The 16,253-nt window shown below is 39.9% G+C and overlaps 1 protein-coding gene across 4 annotated transcripts in view; it reads left to right on the forward strand.

The window, feature by feature from the left end:
• The window catches only part of arhgap10 (Rho GTPase activating protein 10), a 61,117-nt gene that overhangs the window by 33,320 nt on the left and 11,544 nt on the right, over nt 1–16,253 (forward strand). For all 4 annotated transcript variants that reach the window (XM_074629415.1, XM_074629414.1, XM_074629413.1 and 1 more), the window contains 5 exons: nt 959–1,017; nt 2,586–2,691; nt 5,412–5,571; nt 7,866–8,010; nt 12,832–12,997. In XM_074629415.1, the coding sequence (XP_074485516.1) occupies nt 959–1,017; nt 2,586–2,691; nt 5,412–5,571; nt 7,866–8,010; nt 12,832–12,997 (636 nt within the window). The remainder of the gene's footprint in view (nt 1–958; nt 1,018–2,585; nt 2,692–5,411; nt 5,572–7,865; nt 8,011–12,831; nt 12,998–16,253) is intronic.

Below are 16,253 nucleotides of genomic sequence, written 5' to 3' on the forward strand. Positions count from 1 at the left end.
CTATTTAACTTCTCTCTTATTTTCACTACTGTTAACTAAGTGCTACCATAAAATCATAATAGTGATATTTCATGTAATTCTAAGTGTCCACTGCTGTATAACAGCGTTGGAGGACTATTATTCATCAACATGTATCTGATCAGGGTGTAATTGACAAGTCCTATTCATTTATTTATTATTAAGGTTGTGTTTTGATTTTAAACTTCGACCCTTTCAAGGAAGCGGTTTGTTACGGGTCGTTGGCCTCTGCCACACTCACAGTCTCCTCTCGGCTGTGACTCAGAGGTAGAGCAGGTCGTCCACCAATCGAAATGTCGGTGGTTTGTTCCCGGCTCCTCCGGTCACATGTCGAAGTGTCCTTGATCAAGATACTTAACCCCAAATCGCTCCTGAAGGCTGTGCCATCGGTGTTTGAATGAGTATTTAGATTAGATCCTGATGGGCAGGTTGGCACCTTGGTCGGAAGACTAGAAAAGCGCTATATAAGTGCGAGTCCGTTTACCATTTAACTCCCAAAGTAAAGGAGAGCTTCGCCGTGTTTTAGTCAGCCAATACTCACTGCAACATTTATGAATCATTTTTAGACACTGTTTAAGCTAACATAGCATATCCATGTTGTTAATGCTATATTAGTGTTGCTCTGACTTGTCTTTTACTTTGTGTCTGGCCTGCTGGAATAAAGCAGGGTCAATCTCCTCCGTTTCCTCTGAGGCTAAGTACCTTCGGCCACTGGCCAGCTGCAGTGTGAAAGTACCTTCAGATGAACTTGGTTATCTCAACGTGTGCACCATCTAATTCCATCCCCTGCCCCGGCCACATTAATCATTGCTGTGTGCAGACCCTATAAAACAGTGTGCCGGCTATTTCTGTCCCCCCCTCGCTCACTTCAACTCTCACTTCTCCATCCAACCCCCCCACCCCACCCTCTCTCTCTTTTTCTCTCTCTATCTCTGTGAAGGAGCCTTCCTGAGCCGTTGATGACCTATGGACTTTACAAAGAGTTTATTAGCCTTGCAAGTAAGTTTGACCACCTCTTATACCATCACTTAATCAAACAACAGTGTACACATGTGTTGTCAGTTTAGACTCTGGGGTCCAATTGTTTCTTGTCCTGCCGTGAGTTATTGAAAACATGCAGTCAAGTGAAAAACAGTTACATTTATTAACTGTTATGTAAACTTTTTACCAATTCTTTTTAGTGGGTAATAGTGGCCAATCCTCTTAAGTAAAGGAGTCATAGTCTGAAAGCTATTGGTCTGTGTGTGTCTTGAATGCTGATTAGGATCCATCCATCGTTGTCCTCATCTTTTAAACACTTGACAGGGGTCTCTAAAAAGTGTAATGTTTAAAGCTATACCTTTATGTCTTCTTACTTGGTTTCAGAAATGTGCACCCCCAACATCTGAGGACACTCTTGTCCTGTTTTTTTTATGAGAAATGTGATGAAATGTTGTTGACTCCCAGTGAATAGAGTTTACCCACTCTGGTTGCTCAAAAAAGCCTTTGAGATGAATTTGGCTCAGACGTACATTTTTGACATTTCAGACTGTTTTACAACACTTGTATTTCTGACATTTATTAGCCATTCAAGAATCCCATGTGAGCTTACTGCCCATCTTCATCTAATTTATACCTGTGGCCAAATAAGCCATTAAAGGTTAAAGCTAAAAGCTTTAAAAAATGATAAATATGCTATAATTTGCATGCCCTTAACTGGTCCAGTGAGTGACCTTGAACAGCAAAAAGACACCGTTTTTTCCCGCCCACATAACATCATTTATGTGGGAAATGTTTTTTTAAAGCAAGCCAAACTTGAATCTTATTACAACAAGTGCTATAATTGGATCAGGTTGACATTTTTATCAGGCGCTCGCAATGCCCTCATAACGAGGGGGAAAAAATGGATTAGCGACGAATATTTTTTTTGATGGATGACAGCATCCATAAGCAGCTTTTTCCATGTTTAAATCCTTGTCGTTCCCATAGTAATGATGTTTTGTGTGCCTGTGTGTGTGTGTGTGTGTTTGTGTGTGTGTGTGGGCGGTCAGATGCCCATGTGTGAGGAAATGTTTAAGAGATGATCTTGGGGGGTTTTAGCACAACCCTTTTATACGGTAGCGACAGTAACGTAAAGCTATCTCCTTCGCCAGCATAGTGGTCCCTGCTGCCAAATTCTGGGAGGCTTCAGACCATATATCACTTTCACACCTCTTCCTCACTTATTTAAACTGGGATGTATCATCCTCCCAATCCTTATACTGGAGGGTGATAGCCTCTGATCATCGTGTCCTTAAAGGTCCACTAACTTTTGCTCAATTTATAGTTTTCCTGAATGTATCCAAATAGTTTTTGAAGTAGTAGAGGGTTCAATTATTCTGCTAAATTACTTCTATTTGGTGTGTCTGCACCTTAAACTCTGCTTCAAATCAGCAGTGTATGTAGTGTATCATCATCTCTTTAAATCCGCTAATGTTGTACAGTATTCGATCGCAGCTGTGTTGGCGCTTTGCCACCTGAGGAGCACAGAGAAATCCTTGTAGTTTAACGCCAGTGCATGGCTGCTTCTGCTTCTGCGTTTTGAACAGAGGGCGGTAGTCCAGAGTCTCGCATCCAAGCCGTCCACTGCCTGGTCCACAAACTGCCGGAGAGGAATCGAGAAGTCCTCGGGCTGCTTATGAAGCATCTGGCCAAGTGAGTGCTCATAGTTCCCTGGTCATAGTTCAGCCAATCTCCACCCCCTCTCTCTCTCTCTCTCTCTCTCTCTCTCTCTCTTTCTCTCTCAGTTCTCTCTTTCTGCTCTTCCTGTCTGTCTCCTCATTCTCACTCCACATGCTTTTTCTCTCTCCCTCACTCCCACTCTCTTCACTCCCCCTTCCCTGCTGTCACTCCATCTCCTCTCTGTCTACTCAGTGACTGCTGGGTAAGAAAATTGACGCCGCTAGCATCTTAACATTTCCTTTTTTTTTTGCCCTTTCTTGGGTCATTTTAAGATTATTAAAAGTTGTTGCGGGAGGATTGTGTTCAGCATACCTGTTCAGCATACCCACGTTGTGCAGTGTAGTGAAATGAAATGGCCCTCTCAAATGAAGCCCTCTCTTGAGATTACTCTATACACCCCTGGAGAGACCACTATTGTGCATCACTCCATTTGTGTGATTAGATAGGAAGAAAGATTTAAGAAATAATGTTAGCTAACATTACAAGGTTTTACCTCAGCAAGCTTTTTATAAACTAAATATGAGCAAATTGAAGATAAGTAAATAATCCCTCTTCCCTGAGGCAGTGAAAGTCTGCTGGATCTTATTTCATAGAAACCCGCTGCAGAATCAGGCTCTGGTAAAAAGGCAGCGCTATTGAAATTGAATTTGGATTATCCAGCGTGAAATTCTCCAGACTGGAGAGACTCGAATATTTTTCTGAAGTTGGCGTGTGTGCATGTCCTGCAGGGGAAGGAAGCAAAGCCAGAATTTCACACTCCTATCTGAAATGGTTTCAGAGATGTTATAAATGTGAGTTGTCACCAATGTTTTTGTCTTCAAAGGCATCCTTTGAAGCTATTTAAACTGTCTCTGCTGCTCTGCTGCATATCATCACATTTTGAGTGTGAAATCTCTTCACCTGTCCGTACAACTTTTTTTCTTCAAATTAAGGTTTTTTTCTCCACTTTTTTTTGACCTCCTAAGATAAAGTTTCATCTACTGAAGGTGATCTAGGAGACATTAGTAAGACTTATCATTCCTCCATGTCAAATGTCAATACCGTGTTGTTGAAATAATCAGAATAGCCACTGCCAGAAGTATTTATAGTTGTTTGCTGGAATTGATATGGAAAGCCTTATCGGTGGCATTTGTGTAACTTCAAGAAGTCTGGATGCACAAATCTCTCATTAATGTATATCCAGTGTAGGGAATGGTAAATGCCAAACTGTACATGCAGTACAACTTAATGTTAGGATTGAAGAGTATTGGTTAGGATTTGCTACAGCTTAGTGTTGTTGGCAACAATTTGAAATGTCACAAGATAAACTAAAATCCCCCCATTTTTAGTTGCCATGTTATCTCAAAATGCAGTGTCTGCTTTATGTATTCACTGTTTTCAGCACCTCCGTGATGCGAGCGACAAAACTTTGGATCATCAAGAAAAACTAAGAAGTAATACACAGAATCAAAAAGATCAAGAAAGGGTTCAAAGTAATCCCTAAAGAAAGCAACATCTCGTTGTAATTCTTGAGCCATTTTGGACTTTCATTGTGAAACGCTGCATTAAGGGAAGAAACAATACTTGAGGGTTTTTCTGCAGTGCTTTTAATTAGAAGTAAGCCGCCTTGCCTCGCCTCAAAGAAAGACCACCTCTCTTTAACATCATAAAAACAATTACCTTACATTACAATTTAATGAAATGAAACATTGACATTTAGGGGAAAAAGAGCAGAGGAGCAATTTTACACAGCAAATGCCGTACTGTATATTTAATGAGTGAACTAAATGGATCACGAGATGAGATGCGGCACGACCTAGTAGCTCCCCACCTATTTTAAACAGTTTGCACGGGAATAACCTGTACTGTATGTCAAGGGTGTTTTTCAGGCAGCAGCCAAGCCACAGTTGACATTTGCTACTATGTTTGTCTTTGTTTTTTTGTTTACTCTTATACTTAAGTTTTCATTTAATTTCCTAAAACTTTTTTTTATAGTAATAGAGTGCCGTAGGTCTTAAAACCCAGAAATGAGTCTTGATGTCAGTGTTTTTTTTTTAATCTGTTTTTAGTTAGATGCCTGAAATAAGGTCTGTGGTTAACACAAGCTTAAGAGATATTAACATTTTGTTCTACGATATAAAATACGTCAGTAAATATCCCACGTGTGAATTTTTGAGCTTTTATATGTCTTAAAAAAAAGGCAGTTGCTACCAAGTCGTTAAATGAGACTACTTAACGTCATCATGACGAACATAGTCCGCCTTAAGCTTAGTGGTGGTGACGTTTATAGCATAACGTTAGCTTTTTAATTCGGCCGATTGCTTTCACACTTCAATAATCATAAAAGTGGTGTTTATTTGTGAAGATTATCTTGCTGAACAAAACGTGTAAGTATCATAAACATTTTTGAAAAATCTCATTGGTATTTTGTCGATGATAATTTCCTGGTTGGCCTACAAAAATACGTCATCCCTGCAGCCCTCTATACATTACAGTTACAGTAGAGTAGAGTTTTGCCCTGTTGTTCTTTGTTCATATTTAATCCATCCCTTTTTTCTGTCAAGTGGTCCCTTGTTAAATCTTAACAAGATACAATCAGAGGTTATTGTTTCTCACTTTAGTACAGTTTCATTCTATCCTAAAAAAAAATACATATCAGTGAAGTTGTAAATTGGAGTAAAATGTGTATAATGTGAGTTGTTATCTTTCCTCAGCGTGGCGGCTCACAGTAAGCAGAATCTGATGACTGTGGCCAACCTGGGCGTGGTGTTTGGCCCCACATTAATGAGGCCACAGGAGGACACTGTCGCCGCCATCATGGATCTGAAGTTCCAGAACATTGTGGTGGAGATCCTCATCGAACAAAACGAAAAGGTAACACTCAAGACTGGGATTTGCCAGACACAAAGTGCAGTATCGACGGCACTAATACACCTGAAACTGAATATACTGTCTACTAGTAGCAGTATACTGTAACTTCAGGTGGAAGTAATTAGGTCTTTTTATTGCATTATGTTCTATTTTCCCAAAATGTCTGTTTTTGATTGGTCCGATCTTTACTGCAGTGACTGCACTTTTAATGAATCATTCTGTCAGTGCAGCATTGTGTTTATAGTTGTGTTTCCACTTGCCATCCAGAACTATATTCACTAAAAGCTAGGCACCCGAGGCAACACAAGGTACAACAATTTAACACCAAATCAATCTGAACGAGGTGACACAACGGCACCTTTGTGTTGATCTACCTGGGTGGCGTCTAATTACTCGATACTGAAGGATAATAAATGTGCAAGCCAAGCACAAGATCTAATGTTTGGAAGTCCTGGTCTCTCTGCACTGAGCAGCGCTTTCTTACTGTTGTTTAGAAGTTTTGTATTTTTTTTCTTAAGTTTCGATTTGGCAGTTTGTGTTGGCAGAGAAGTGCACATACTGTACTGTACCTGAGTCTCAATTAGGATGTGAAGCCCTTCTCTTCTGTAGGTCCCGTTTGTTACGGCTGTTTAGACTTGTGTATATTCAGCTTCTGTGAGCAAATGTTCTAGCAATGAAAATGCATCCTATTAAATAACGGGTACTTAGTGGTCTTTTCAGATATATGCGTACCGCTGTACAAAATAATGAGCAGAAATAAAGTTCTCAGATAATGAGACATGCACCACATTTAACTTAAACCCTTTGGGATGTACCCTTCACCCAGTTATTAAGGTACAGAGGAGCAAGACAGCAGTTTAAAATCCAGAATACTTTATTTGGCCAATAGGGGGAGCCCCAAGTGCTCATACCAGGATTCAACACATTTCATTCTGTTCATTTTCCTTAGATTATCACATACATTTGATTATATTTGGAAGGTCGTTTGCCTGCCTAAATGCATTTATTTAGCATCCTAGTTGTTTCATAACCTGTAGTTCATGGCATCATGTAATCTCCCCCGAATGTCATTAATCGGTGTCAATCCTCAAAGGGGGATAATTGTCTGTGTCAAAAAGAGAAAAAGGCTTGAGATTAGTTTTCTAATCTGTTTGGAGCAGCACTGCACTCTGCGTAGAATCAGATGAAACCAGGAGCTTTTAGTGTGTTTTTTTTCCTTCAGCTTCATTAAATGAAATATGATGTGAATAAAAGCTCTAAAAATCTAAAATGGGGTGTGAGAGAATACAGAGGCCTGGTGAGAACTGACGAGGTATACTAATGTGCTAAAACAACACAGTGTGTATACCGCTAGTCTCTGAGACTACCCAGAGGTATCCAACACCGTCCAGGTGATAAAGGATGTAGTGTTAGAATGCAGCAAGAGTGTTTTGGAAAGTACAGCGTGTTAGAGCAGGGGAAAAGTTGAGCAGACAGACAGGCAGGCATTAACTTCCCTCACAGCTTAGTCCCACTCCAGACTGTTGATACCCCCAGATACCAACAGTAGACTCTGTTTTACATTCACCTCCATCTGCAGAGAGAGGGAGGGAGAGAGGGAGGCAGCAGAAACTCGCAGCCATATCAGATTTCTCACTTTTTCTATCTGCTTTCTCCTACAAACTTTCTCTCTCATGCCCCCTCCGCTGTGTCTGCCTCTCCCGTTCACACTTTCTCTGCCACTTTCTCTCCTCCCTTCCCTACCTCCCTCCTCTCCTCGTCTGTGATCCTTTCTGAGGCTCTGCTGAGACTTCCTCTCCTCTGCAGCCCTATTCTCTTTTAACTCCACATCTGAAGTTTATATGTAAACAGGGCCCGGTGTAAACAGGTTGCGCCAGTTGGCCGGCCCTCGTCGAGTCCAAACCCTGTTTATTTTACTCTCCACTCTTTCAGAGAGTGGGTCAATTTCTCTGAGGAGAGATGTCACCTTAACTTAGACCCAGATTTCTGGACGGGATGCGATTGTGTTGCACGTGGAGCTGCTCTTGTTTATTTTGGCACAAACAAAATCTTCTCACATGCAGTTTTTAGGATCCAATCAATGAGCTGCTCGGCTCTCCCTAGGAGCACATGCTGTGGCTGCAAATGGCCTTTTCCATTCATCTACCACCACATAAAGCCTGTGAGTTTTAAAACCCGTTCACTGAGTGAGGTCAGTTGAGGACATGCTGCTGCTGCTGCGTAACTCTCTCAGAGTATCTGCACTGGGCTTTCAGTCTTGGTACTAGAGACTTACTGTAATCACATTGTGTATCCAGATCTTTGCAGATGCTCCGGAGTCATGCCCTCTTTCACCTGCTGCCCCAGCTTTCTCTGCTCCCACGAGGCAGCCCTCCAAGAAGCTGATTCGGCAGAATCGGCCCCTGGCTGTGTACAACCCAGCATCCCTAGACATTCAGAATGGTAAGAGACGTACACATGTGCACCTGTATATTTTCACACCTCTGAATATGTTAAAGAAACTGAGTCGGACAAAATACTTATGAGATCATTATAAGATTAGCAATAAGCCTATTTAGAAGTAAACTTCCTTTCAAAAAGTTTGCAATTCACATATCGTCTTAATTTATTCATTTACAGAGCCCAACAGGTATTTGTTAAATTTGTTTGGTAATTTGTGTGCGCTAATTCATGCTCTTAAATGAATAAGTTCTTTGCCCAAACTTTTAATATCTGTCCTTGAAATACTAGTGCACACAAATGAACAGCACTCTGTTATCCTGTAAAATAGGTTTAAAAAAAATGTCCAAGATAACACAATGTTATCTGAATGTACAGTAATTAGCCTGTTAATCAGCATGAATTGCCGTTTTGTTTTGCTTCATTATTTCATCCTGACATTGTGTTCCTGTTTGCAGAGTCTTGTTAGAGTCTATTATCTGTAAGTCGAGTTTACAAGATCCTGTACAGGTTTATCCACACTATTTTTCGCTAGCAAGGTTGTCTTGAACCAGGCTTAAAGTATATACCATTATCTCACTCTAACATCAAAACAGAGTTGTGTTAAACTGTAATGTATTTAGGGCTGCCCCCTTTTAGTCGATTAGTCGACTAATCGGACGTTTTGGTCTTAGTCGACTAAGATTTCTTTAGTTGATTAGTCGTTTTTTTATGCTTTTTTTCATGCTGAATGACTTATTTTCAAGAAACTTATGAGCACATCTCTGGTAAACACAAGATTTAAAGTGGTACCTTTGTGTGATTCAGATTCTGTCGACTAAATCATGAGTGTTAGTCGACTAGGAATGTCTTTGGTCGAGGACAGCCCTAAATGTTTTAAACCCAATCTTCCCATTTAAATTTTCCATGAGACAGCTATGAGTGTTTTTTTACTATAAGATTGCAACTGAGAAACTTTTGTGCACTAATTATCAAAATACACTCAGTTGCCAGTTTATTAGGTACACCTTGTTCATATCAATGAGGGGGGCGGGCTGAATACGAGAAACACCTCGCTGTCTAACACAGTACAGTTCAACAGCATCATGAACTACATCCTCCAAAATGATCAGTTGAATCAAATCCTCTCTAACAGTTTCAGATAAAACAGAACATTTTAACCTTTATAAAGGTTGGATTTGTTGCAGGACTGTTGTATTAGACTGTAGTTGGTGTGAATGCTGATTCAGCTGTCTAACTACTTATAGTTTTAAAGGTTCATTCCACCCAGAACTACTTTCTCTCTAACAATTTTAAAAGTTTATTTCACCCAAATTCTACTTCCTTGTCTCACAAGTTAATTCATTTCAACTTCTACTTTTGACAGTGTAATAGTTTAGCTTCCATCTAGCAGTCTATTTCAGCTCTTACAGTGGCTTCTTTAAGTAATGCAGTTCAGCTTCCAACTCTGCCAGTTTCACACTTCAACTTTCATGGTCTTCAGCAGTACAGTGCAATGCATTTCAATTTAAACATTTTTCTGGCAATTCATTTCTGCATTTTCAGCAATGCTTTGCAATTTCAGCTGTCTGCATTCACACACATTTTCTGCAGGAAATGCATTTTCCAGTTTTAGCTTGCTGTACCTAAAAAACTGGCAACTGAGTGTATTTACGCTCGATTCCTGCTGGACTCTAAATTCATTCACTCACTCATGTTGAGCCTGTTTGTTCCCTAGTCACCACTACGAACCGTAGCAGATGACACACTAAACTGAACTCAGTCGCCTCCTCTCTGTGTTACTCTGTGTTACTTGTGTGTCCAGTTTTTTTCTTTAAAATGCCTGATACTTGATGAAATAGGAGACAGTGATGGAGGCTCTTGTTCATCAGGTGAGCTGGTCACCTGACCAGGTGACCCAAACAGTCAGCAATGTCTGGTTCAAGGCCAGTCAAATCCCTTCCCCTCCATACAAAAGGAATCTAAATCTGCTTACCAGATTGCCTCTCTTTACCGCCCTCGCGCCAGCTTTTAGCTCAGGGTATTTTAATGTCAGGGATGAAAGGCGTAATCCTTTTTTAACCTTTGTGTCTTTTATATGAGTCCCACATAATGGTTTGTCAGTAAGTTGTCTCGGCATTCAGCGGGTAAAAGCAAATTTAAAAACAATGAAGTGGGAGAGAGAGTGAAGAGTTTATGTATGTGAGTCTTCTTGTGAGTCTACCTGTGATGCTGCATGTGTCTAAATATAGAGTTTGTGTCATGAAGCCTTACAACAAGTACAGAGTAGGAGAACAGTGCAGACAAGTCATATCTTTCAGTAGATGATTTCAGATCTGTTGTATATTTGTTATTGATTTGCTTAAACCCTGAGGGGAAACAAGAACAAACTTTTAAGTTGATTTGCAAACTCGTTGGCGAACATTTACTTATTTTAACATCCAGCAGTTACGAAGCAACATTATCATTCATTTGGAGTCGTGTTTCTGTGTATCTGGCGAGTACAAGTCCAGCATTCACTCTGTTTTCGCTCTGTTTGTGTTCTCTATCAACATCTGAGGGAATTATGTGGCTCTTACGCTGCTAAATAGTCCACTATGTTCACCGGCTAGTCATATGTCTGCCGTTTGGTGCTGGGCATGTAGTGTACTGTGGGTTTTTAGAGCGTTTTCACTGAAAACAGCTGCCTGCCTTGGCCAAAAGCGATGCTGTGAGAGTGAACCAGTTCAGTACAGATTTTGTCCAGACAGCAAAACGATAAGATGAAACACACTATAGAGCTGCAGAGTGATAGTGATAATTCTCTGTAGGTTCATCACTGCAAGGGACCCCATTCACATTGGTTGTTATTATAAAAGTGATTATGGAAAAGATGCAACTTTTCCAGCATGAGCAAAAAAACTAAATGACACAAAATCAAATTCATAGAGCAAAGTGAAATACAGATATTATGGCTGTTAATGTCTGTCACATGGTCCACCCACACAGGTGTTTTCACTTCTTTTGCCTGATAGACCTCTTTCACAGCAGACATTTTAACATGTCATAGTAGGAAAAGCACAGGTGTATTTAATAACCTTAATGATGGCTGCATTCCACTGAAGGGACGTCCTGGTATTGTTCAGGCTGGCCTACTGGAATAGCTTACTGTACTGGAAAAGAGCCATCGTTAATGTTATTGTTGTTTATTTCCTACTATGACAAGTCAAACTGTCTGCTTCGAGAAAGGTCCACTGGGCCGCTTTTTCAAGACGTGTGTGGGCGTGTACAGGCTGTGCTTGATTGACTTCTCCCTCATCCACCTGTTGTACCTGTAAGGGTGGGACAAATCACACCTTCATCACTCATTGGTTCATGAAGTTTGGTGACCTCACATAATTCACAGCATAGCTACACAGCAGGGGTGTCCCCAACTTACCCCCTGCCTAGACTGCAAGCGTATCAGTCGCGTCAAAGAACGTATATTGATAATAAGTGAAAGTCAATTGGTCGTTCCATTGCAATGTCAGCGCCCAGCAGCAGAGCTACGCCGCCGCCATTTCGGACTGAAAGCCACTACCGGACACCAGTAAAACGTACACCTACAAACTTGTGGCGGACCAAAGTAAATCAAAATTATTTCTATTCTATTGTAATATATATAATGTCTACCGAACTGTCCTTTGTTGAACAATAAACATATTATAAATATGCAAACTCTTATAACTATTTACTTACTTACTTTTTTAGACTTTTTTGCCTGGCCCTTCCCAGAGGAGCATAAAGTGAGCAATGGACATAAATGGAAGTTAGAAAAATCCAGCACACAGATTTTGAAAGCAATTTTAAACTTTTTCATGCCAAGGACCTCCAAAATCGATGTACAATAGACCACAGACCATGGATGTATAAGAGGTTGTGTCCTGTAGTTTTGCCCTGCTTGTTTGTAAATAGCCTACAACTACTTTTAATTCTGTTTACGTCATGCTACTAACACTACTAGCTACTGGCCGATAGCCGGTTGTTTTGGGAACAGAGCACCCCTGAGTGGTAGGCACCTTTGTTTCATAACCACATTTTACCGCCACTGCAACAATTCAACTGTGAGATTGGCAGTCGAATCAGGCTCCTTAGATTGAATCGTTCAATAGTCAACTTTTTGGGGTCACCCCGACTCCACCCATATTAAACCTGAGGTCTAATTAATCACAGCTTAAAACACCTGTGTGGATGGACAAAGCCTTTAAATTAATGAGTTTCATTCCATTAAGGTAAAAATCAGAGTTTAAACAAAAATACAATAAGCAAACTGTACAGCACATAAGATCAATGATGCCATGGTTGCGTGCATGTATCAATTTTGTTATTGCATTTGATAATAATTAGGCCATAAGCCCAGGAGCAATTCAATGCAATCTCAATTAAAGCTTTTGGTTTAACTGCTTTGATATGTGTATGCTGGGGAAAAAGAAGAGACGGTCCAAACAAACTACTTTTTTAACATTAACAGTTGCCTCTGTGCCTCTCCCATCTCCCAAAAGCAGGATCTTTACTTGACAGTAAAATTGAAATAAAAGAGCTTGGTTCTCCCTAGTGTTTCTTAGGTTCCTGTCTATGACTGCAGAAGCGTATTATTATGAACAATACAAACTTGGTTGTAAGTCTCGCCTGTTTTGACAGCAGTTTGATTTATAAAATCCCCTGTTGATGCAGCATTGCCTTATGTATTGATAAATTATTCAGTTGTTTTATCAGGCACGCTATCATCAGTAGGCTGGAATAGGCTGAATCTTTTACAGTAGAATAACATGAACAACATGAAAAGATCTAGGTTATTAAAACAAACTTTTTTTTGTTTCATCCAAGTGTCAGCAGCGGCAGATAGTTCGAGCCTGGCTACAGATGAGACATCGATGGGCAGCAATGAGTCTGTATCATCCCAGTCATCGTCAGCCTCGGCCTCAGAGATGCCTCCAGAGAAGAGCGACCATGTCCCACCTAAAGCCACCCTCAGTCCAGGCAGCAACTCCAGGTGAGTGGTTCACTATGCTCAGGTCCTAAATCATTTGTGACTGCGCACCACTGAACATGCAGGTGTTGGTTGTGAAGCACAGTCATTATGTGGGCTGTGTACACTGTATGGATTGCAAATGGAATTAAAGACATTCAATATGTTCAGTATTTTGATCATTATTTTGGCATCCACAGTTAAAGTTGATCGGATGCAATATTGGTGCTTTATGTTTAGAGTCATTTTTTAATTTATTATTTTTTTTATTTAACCTTTATTTAGCCAGGATAATCCCATCGAGACTTTAAATCTCATTTGCAAGGAGGTCCTGGCCAAGATGTCATCTTAAAAGTTTTACTTGTCTGAGTTGCCATTTTGTTTCACTTCATTCATTCACTATATGAATCGTTGAACATATCAGTCATGTCATAACAGATGTGGGCGGCGACTCGTAGGTTTGGAATCAAGCTACACAGCTGTTACATCAAGCAGGAGCACTTTCACTTCACAGGCAAACTACCATTATAACATAAAACCATTTTTTATTGTAGGGATCATTACTTTTTATGTGGTTGCATTGTGTGGTGGCATTATTAACATTATTGTGATTATATGAGGTAACAGTAGTACTGTTAAAAGTATTAATAGTATTCTTATCAAGGAAGTTTTACAGTTAGGTTTGATTTAAATTTTTAGTAACTTTGATAAAGACCTGAACAATGGTGGACACAACCTGCCAAAATCTAAAATAAATAAATAAATGACTCGATAAATAAATAAATATACCATTAAATGTACCAAAATTATATTAAAAATAAATGTAGGCCTTAATTAATTGATAAAATGTGTCAGAAATTTATATTTCTGTTTTTTAATTTGCTTCTTTATTTATTTATATTTGTATTAAATCTACTCTTTTATTTATTTTTCCCATTTATTAACTTAAATTAATTAATTAATTCTTTATTTATTTAAAATTTGTTTTATATTATTTATTAATTTATTTCAGCATGATTTATTTATATATATATATTTATATATTATTGTATAAAGAAAATACAAATTGAATAAAAATAAATAAAAGGGAAAATTAAATAGAAGAATAGATAGATTGGTGAATTAATACAAAGGTAAATAAATAAAGAATCAAATTAAAACAGAAATATCAATTTATGTCACATTTTATCAATTAATTAATGCTCACATTTATTTTGATTATTAGTTTTGGTTCATTTAATGGCATATTTATTTTTTTATTTTTTTTAGTTTGGCAAGTTCTATCCTCCATGCTGAACTGCCAGTTATGTTTCAAAATGATAAGTAAATCCTTCCTATATTAACAGTCAGCACACTCTAATAAGAGCCTGAAAATAGTGTCTCTTAAATCTTTTGCCCTTAGGGAGATTTTAAAATCAGAAATGCATCTTGCCCTCTTTGTAGAATGACTGGTTGAATACATTTTTACACCTATATAGCATCATAGTAGCAGTTACACTTCATTGCACTGTGTGGTTGCGGCACAGTTCTGACTTTTCCACTCTGGTAAATGGAGTATTTAGCAAGAAGAAACCATGTCATTAATATTATGATTAACAAACAAGAATACATTTTTGAACATTGAGAATTGACTCAGAATCGTAGCAAATAAGCATCTCAATTCTCATAAGTTAGTCAAAAAATTAAACAATTGGGTAATTAATTTTTAACGTCAGCCCCGATGTCTCTCTGTCTACTAATACTTGATGGAAATTTCTTCCACAGTTTGTTGCGTTGCCTCTTTCTGGCTTCTCCTCTCTATCCTCGCCGTCTACTCTCTACTAAGTCCTTGGTCCTTTTTGTTGTTTTCCAGCCCATGACTTGTCTTGAATGCTGATGTGAGAGATGAATTATTGGGTTATGCTGCAGATGTTAGACTCGCTGCTCTGTCATGTCTACAGATTCACCTTGAAATAGACTTTTCCCTCATTCACTGTCCCCTTCTCATCCTCCATCAGCTGAAAAGAGCTGTAAAATAACAAACAAATCCACCTCACAACTTGACAGAGGACAATGTGATTCCTTTCTCACTTTGACCTCTGTGGGTATGTGCCCACCTGTGTGTGTAGGCATGTGCGTATCAAGTGTTTTCTCTAAGTTTTGGATAGGATTAGATAGCCAAGGTAGCCTCTCCAGTATTTCACTTATGTAACCAACTCCTTTTTTTTCTCCTGCGGGTATTTATTTTGCACTTTTTTCCCACATATGTGGCATCATGTTGGAGGACGGAAGGAGCAACCAGGAGGAGGTCGTAAATCTCAGCTCTTATTTGTTTGGGAGACAGGTGGCCGTGCGTTGGCCGTGTAAATCGCATTGACATTGGGGATATATTCATCTTGTTTACCCTTATAGCCGCAGCCCCTGTCCCTTTATGAAGACTTGCGCCATATGTCACAGGGTGTCGCCCTGGCTTTGTTCACTCATAAATCTTAGCATGTGAGATGGTGGAGACCTGTTAGCACAGCACCTCTCTGGCCTGGAACCCAGGGATTCGGCTTCGGTCCGAGCCAAAAAGAGCAGTCGGGAAGGCAACCGCTACATTACTTCCAGCCGCTCTCAGAAATGTATTATCTGCACTCTGGTGTGCTCAAGAGTGCACCTGGAAAACAGCATATTTTAGTCGGTTTCCTGCAGGATATGCTGCAGCAAAATCTGCCAGGTCATACACAAATGCATCCTGACTCACTATATCATGCAATGACTCTTTGTGGACTGTGGCATGATTTATCATCTCCGTCATTTTCAATGTCTTGCCTCATTTCTCCTCTTCTCCCTAAATTCAGTCACCGCTTCTCCCAATGGTACTGTTGCCTCAAGTCCTGCCCAATGAGGTTACATTTTTGGCCACTTCTCTTTCCTCTCCCCTGCCCTATACCTCCAAACCCCGCCATGCCTCTCGCTGGCAGACAGCTGTGGATCATAAAATGGTGGATCAGAGCTTATTTCCTGCCCACCCAAACTGGCGGTGGCTGGGCGCGCAGCTTGGCTGTTGGTTTGATCCCACTTTTCTACTAGAAACATTACTAAATCCCAGCGCTGCCCTTCGTTCTTTAGTAGAAAGACAGTTGATAGCCCCGCTCATCCCCGTGTTAGCTCCACGCCAGGATCAACAAGGCCTGGATGCTGTAGGGGGAAATTCCTGCAGTAATGAGAAGCAGCAGTCCACTCATGTTGATGAATTTCTCTCTGCTACTAACCTGGCAGCGTGTGATAACGTGTGATGGTTAAAATAATAAACTAA

Source organism: Sebastes fasciatus, chromosome 3 (assembly GCF_043250625.1).
Source record: "Sebastes fasciatus isolate fSebFas1 chromosome 3, fSebFas1.pri, whole genome shotgun sequence".
Classification (NCBI taxonomy): domain Eukaryota; kingdom Metazoa; phylum Chordata; class Actinopteri; order Perciformes; family Sebastidae; genus Sebastes; species Sebastes fasciatus.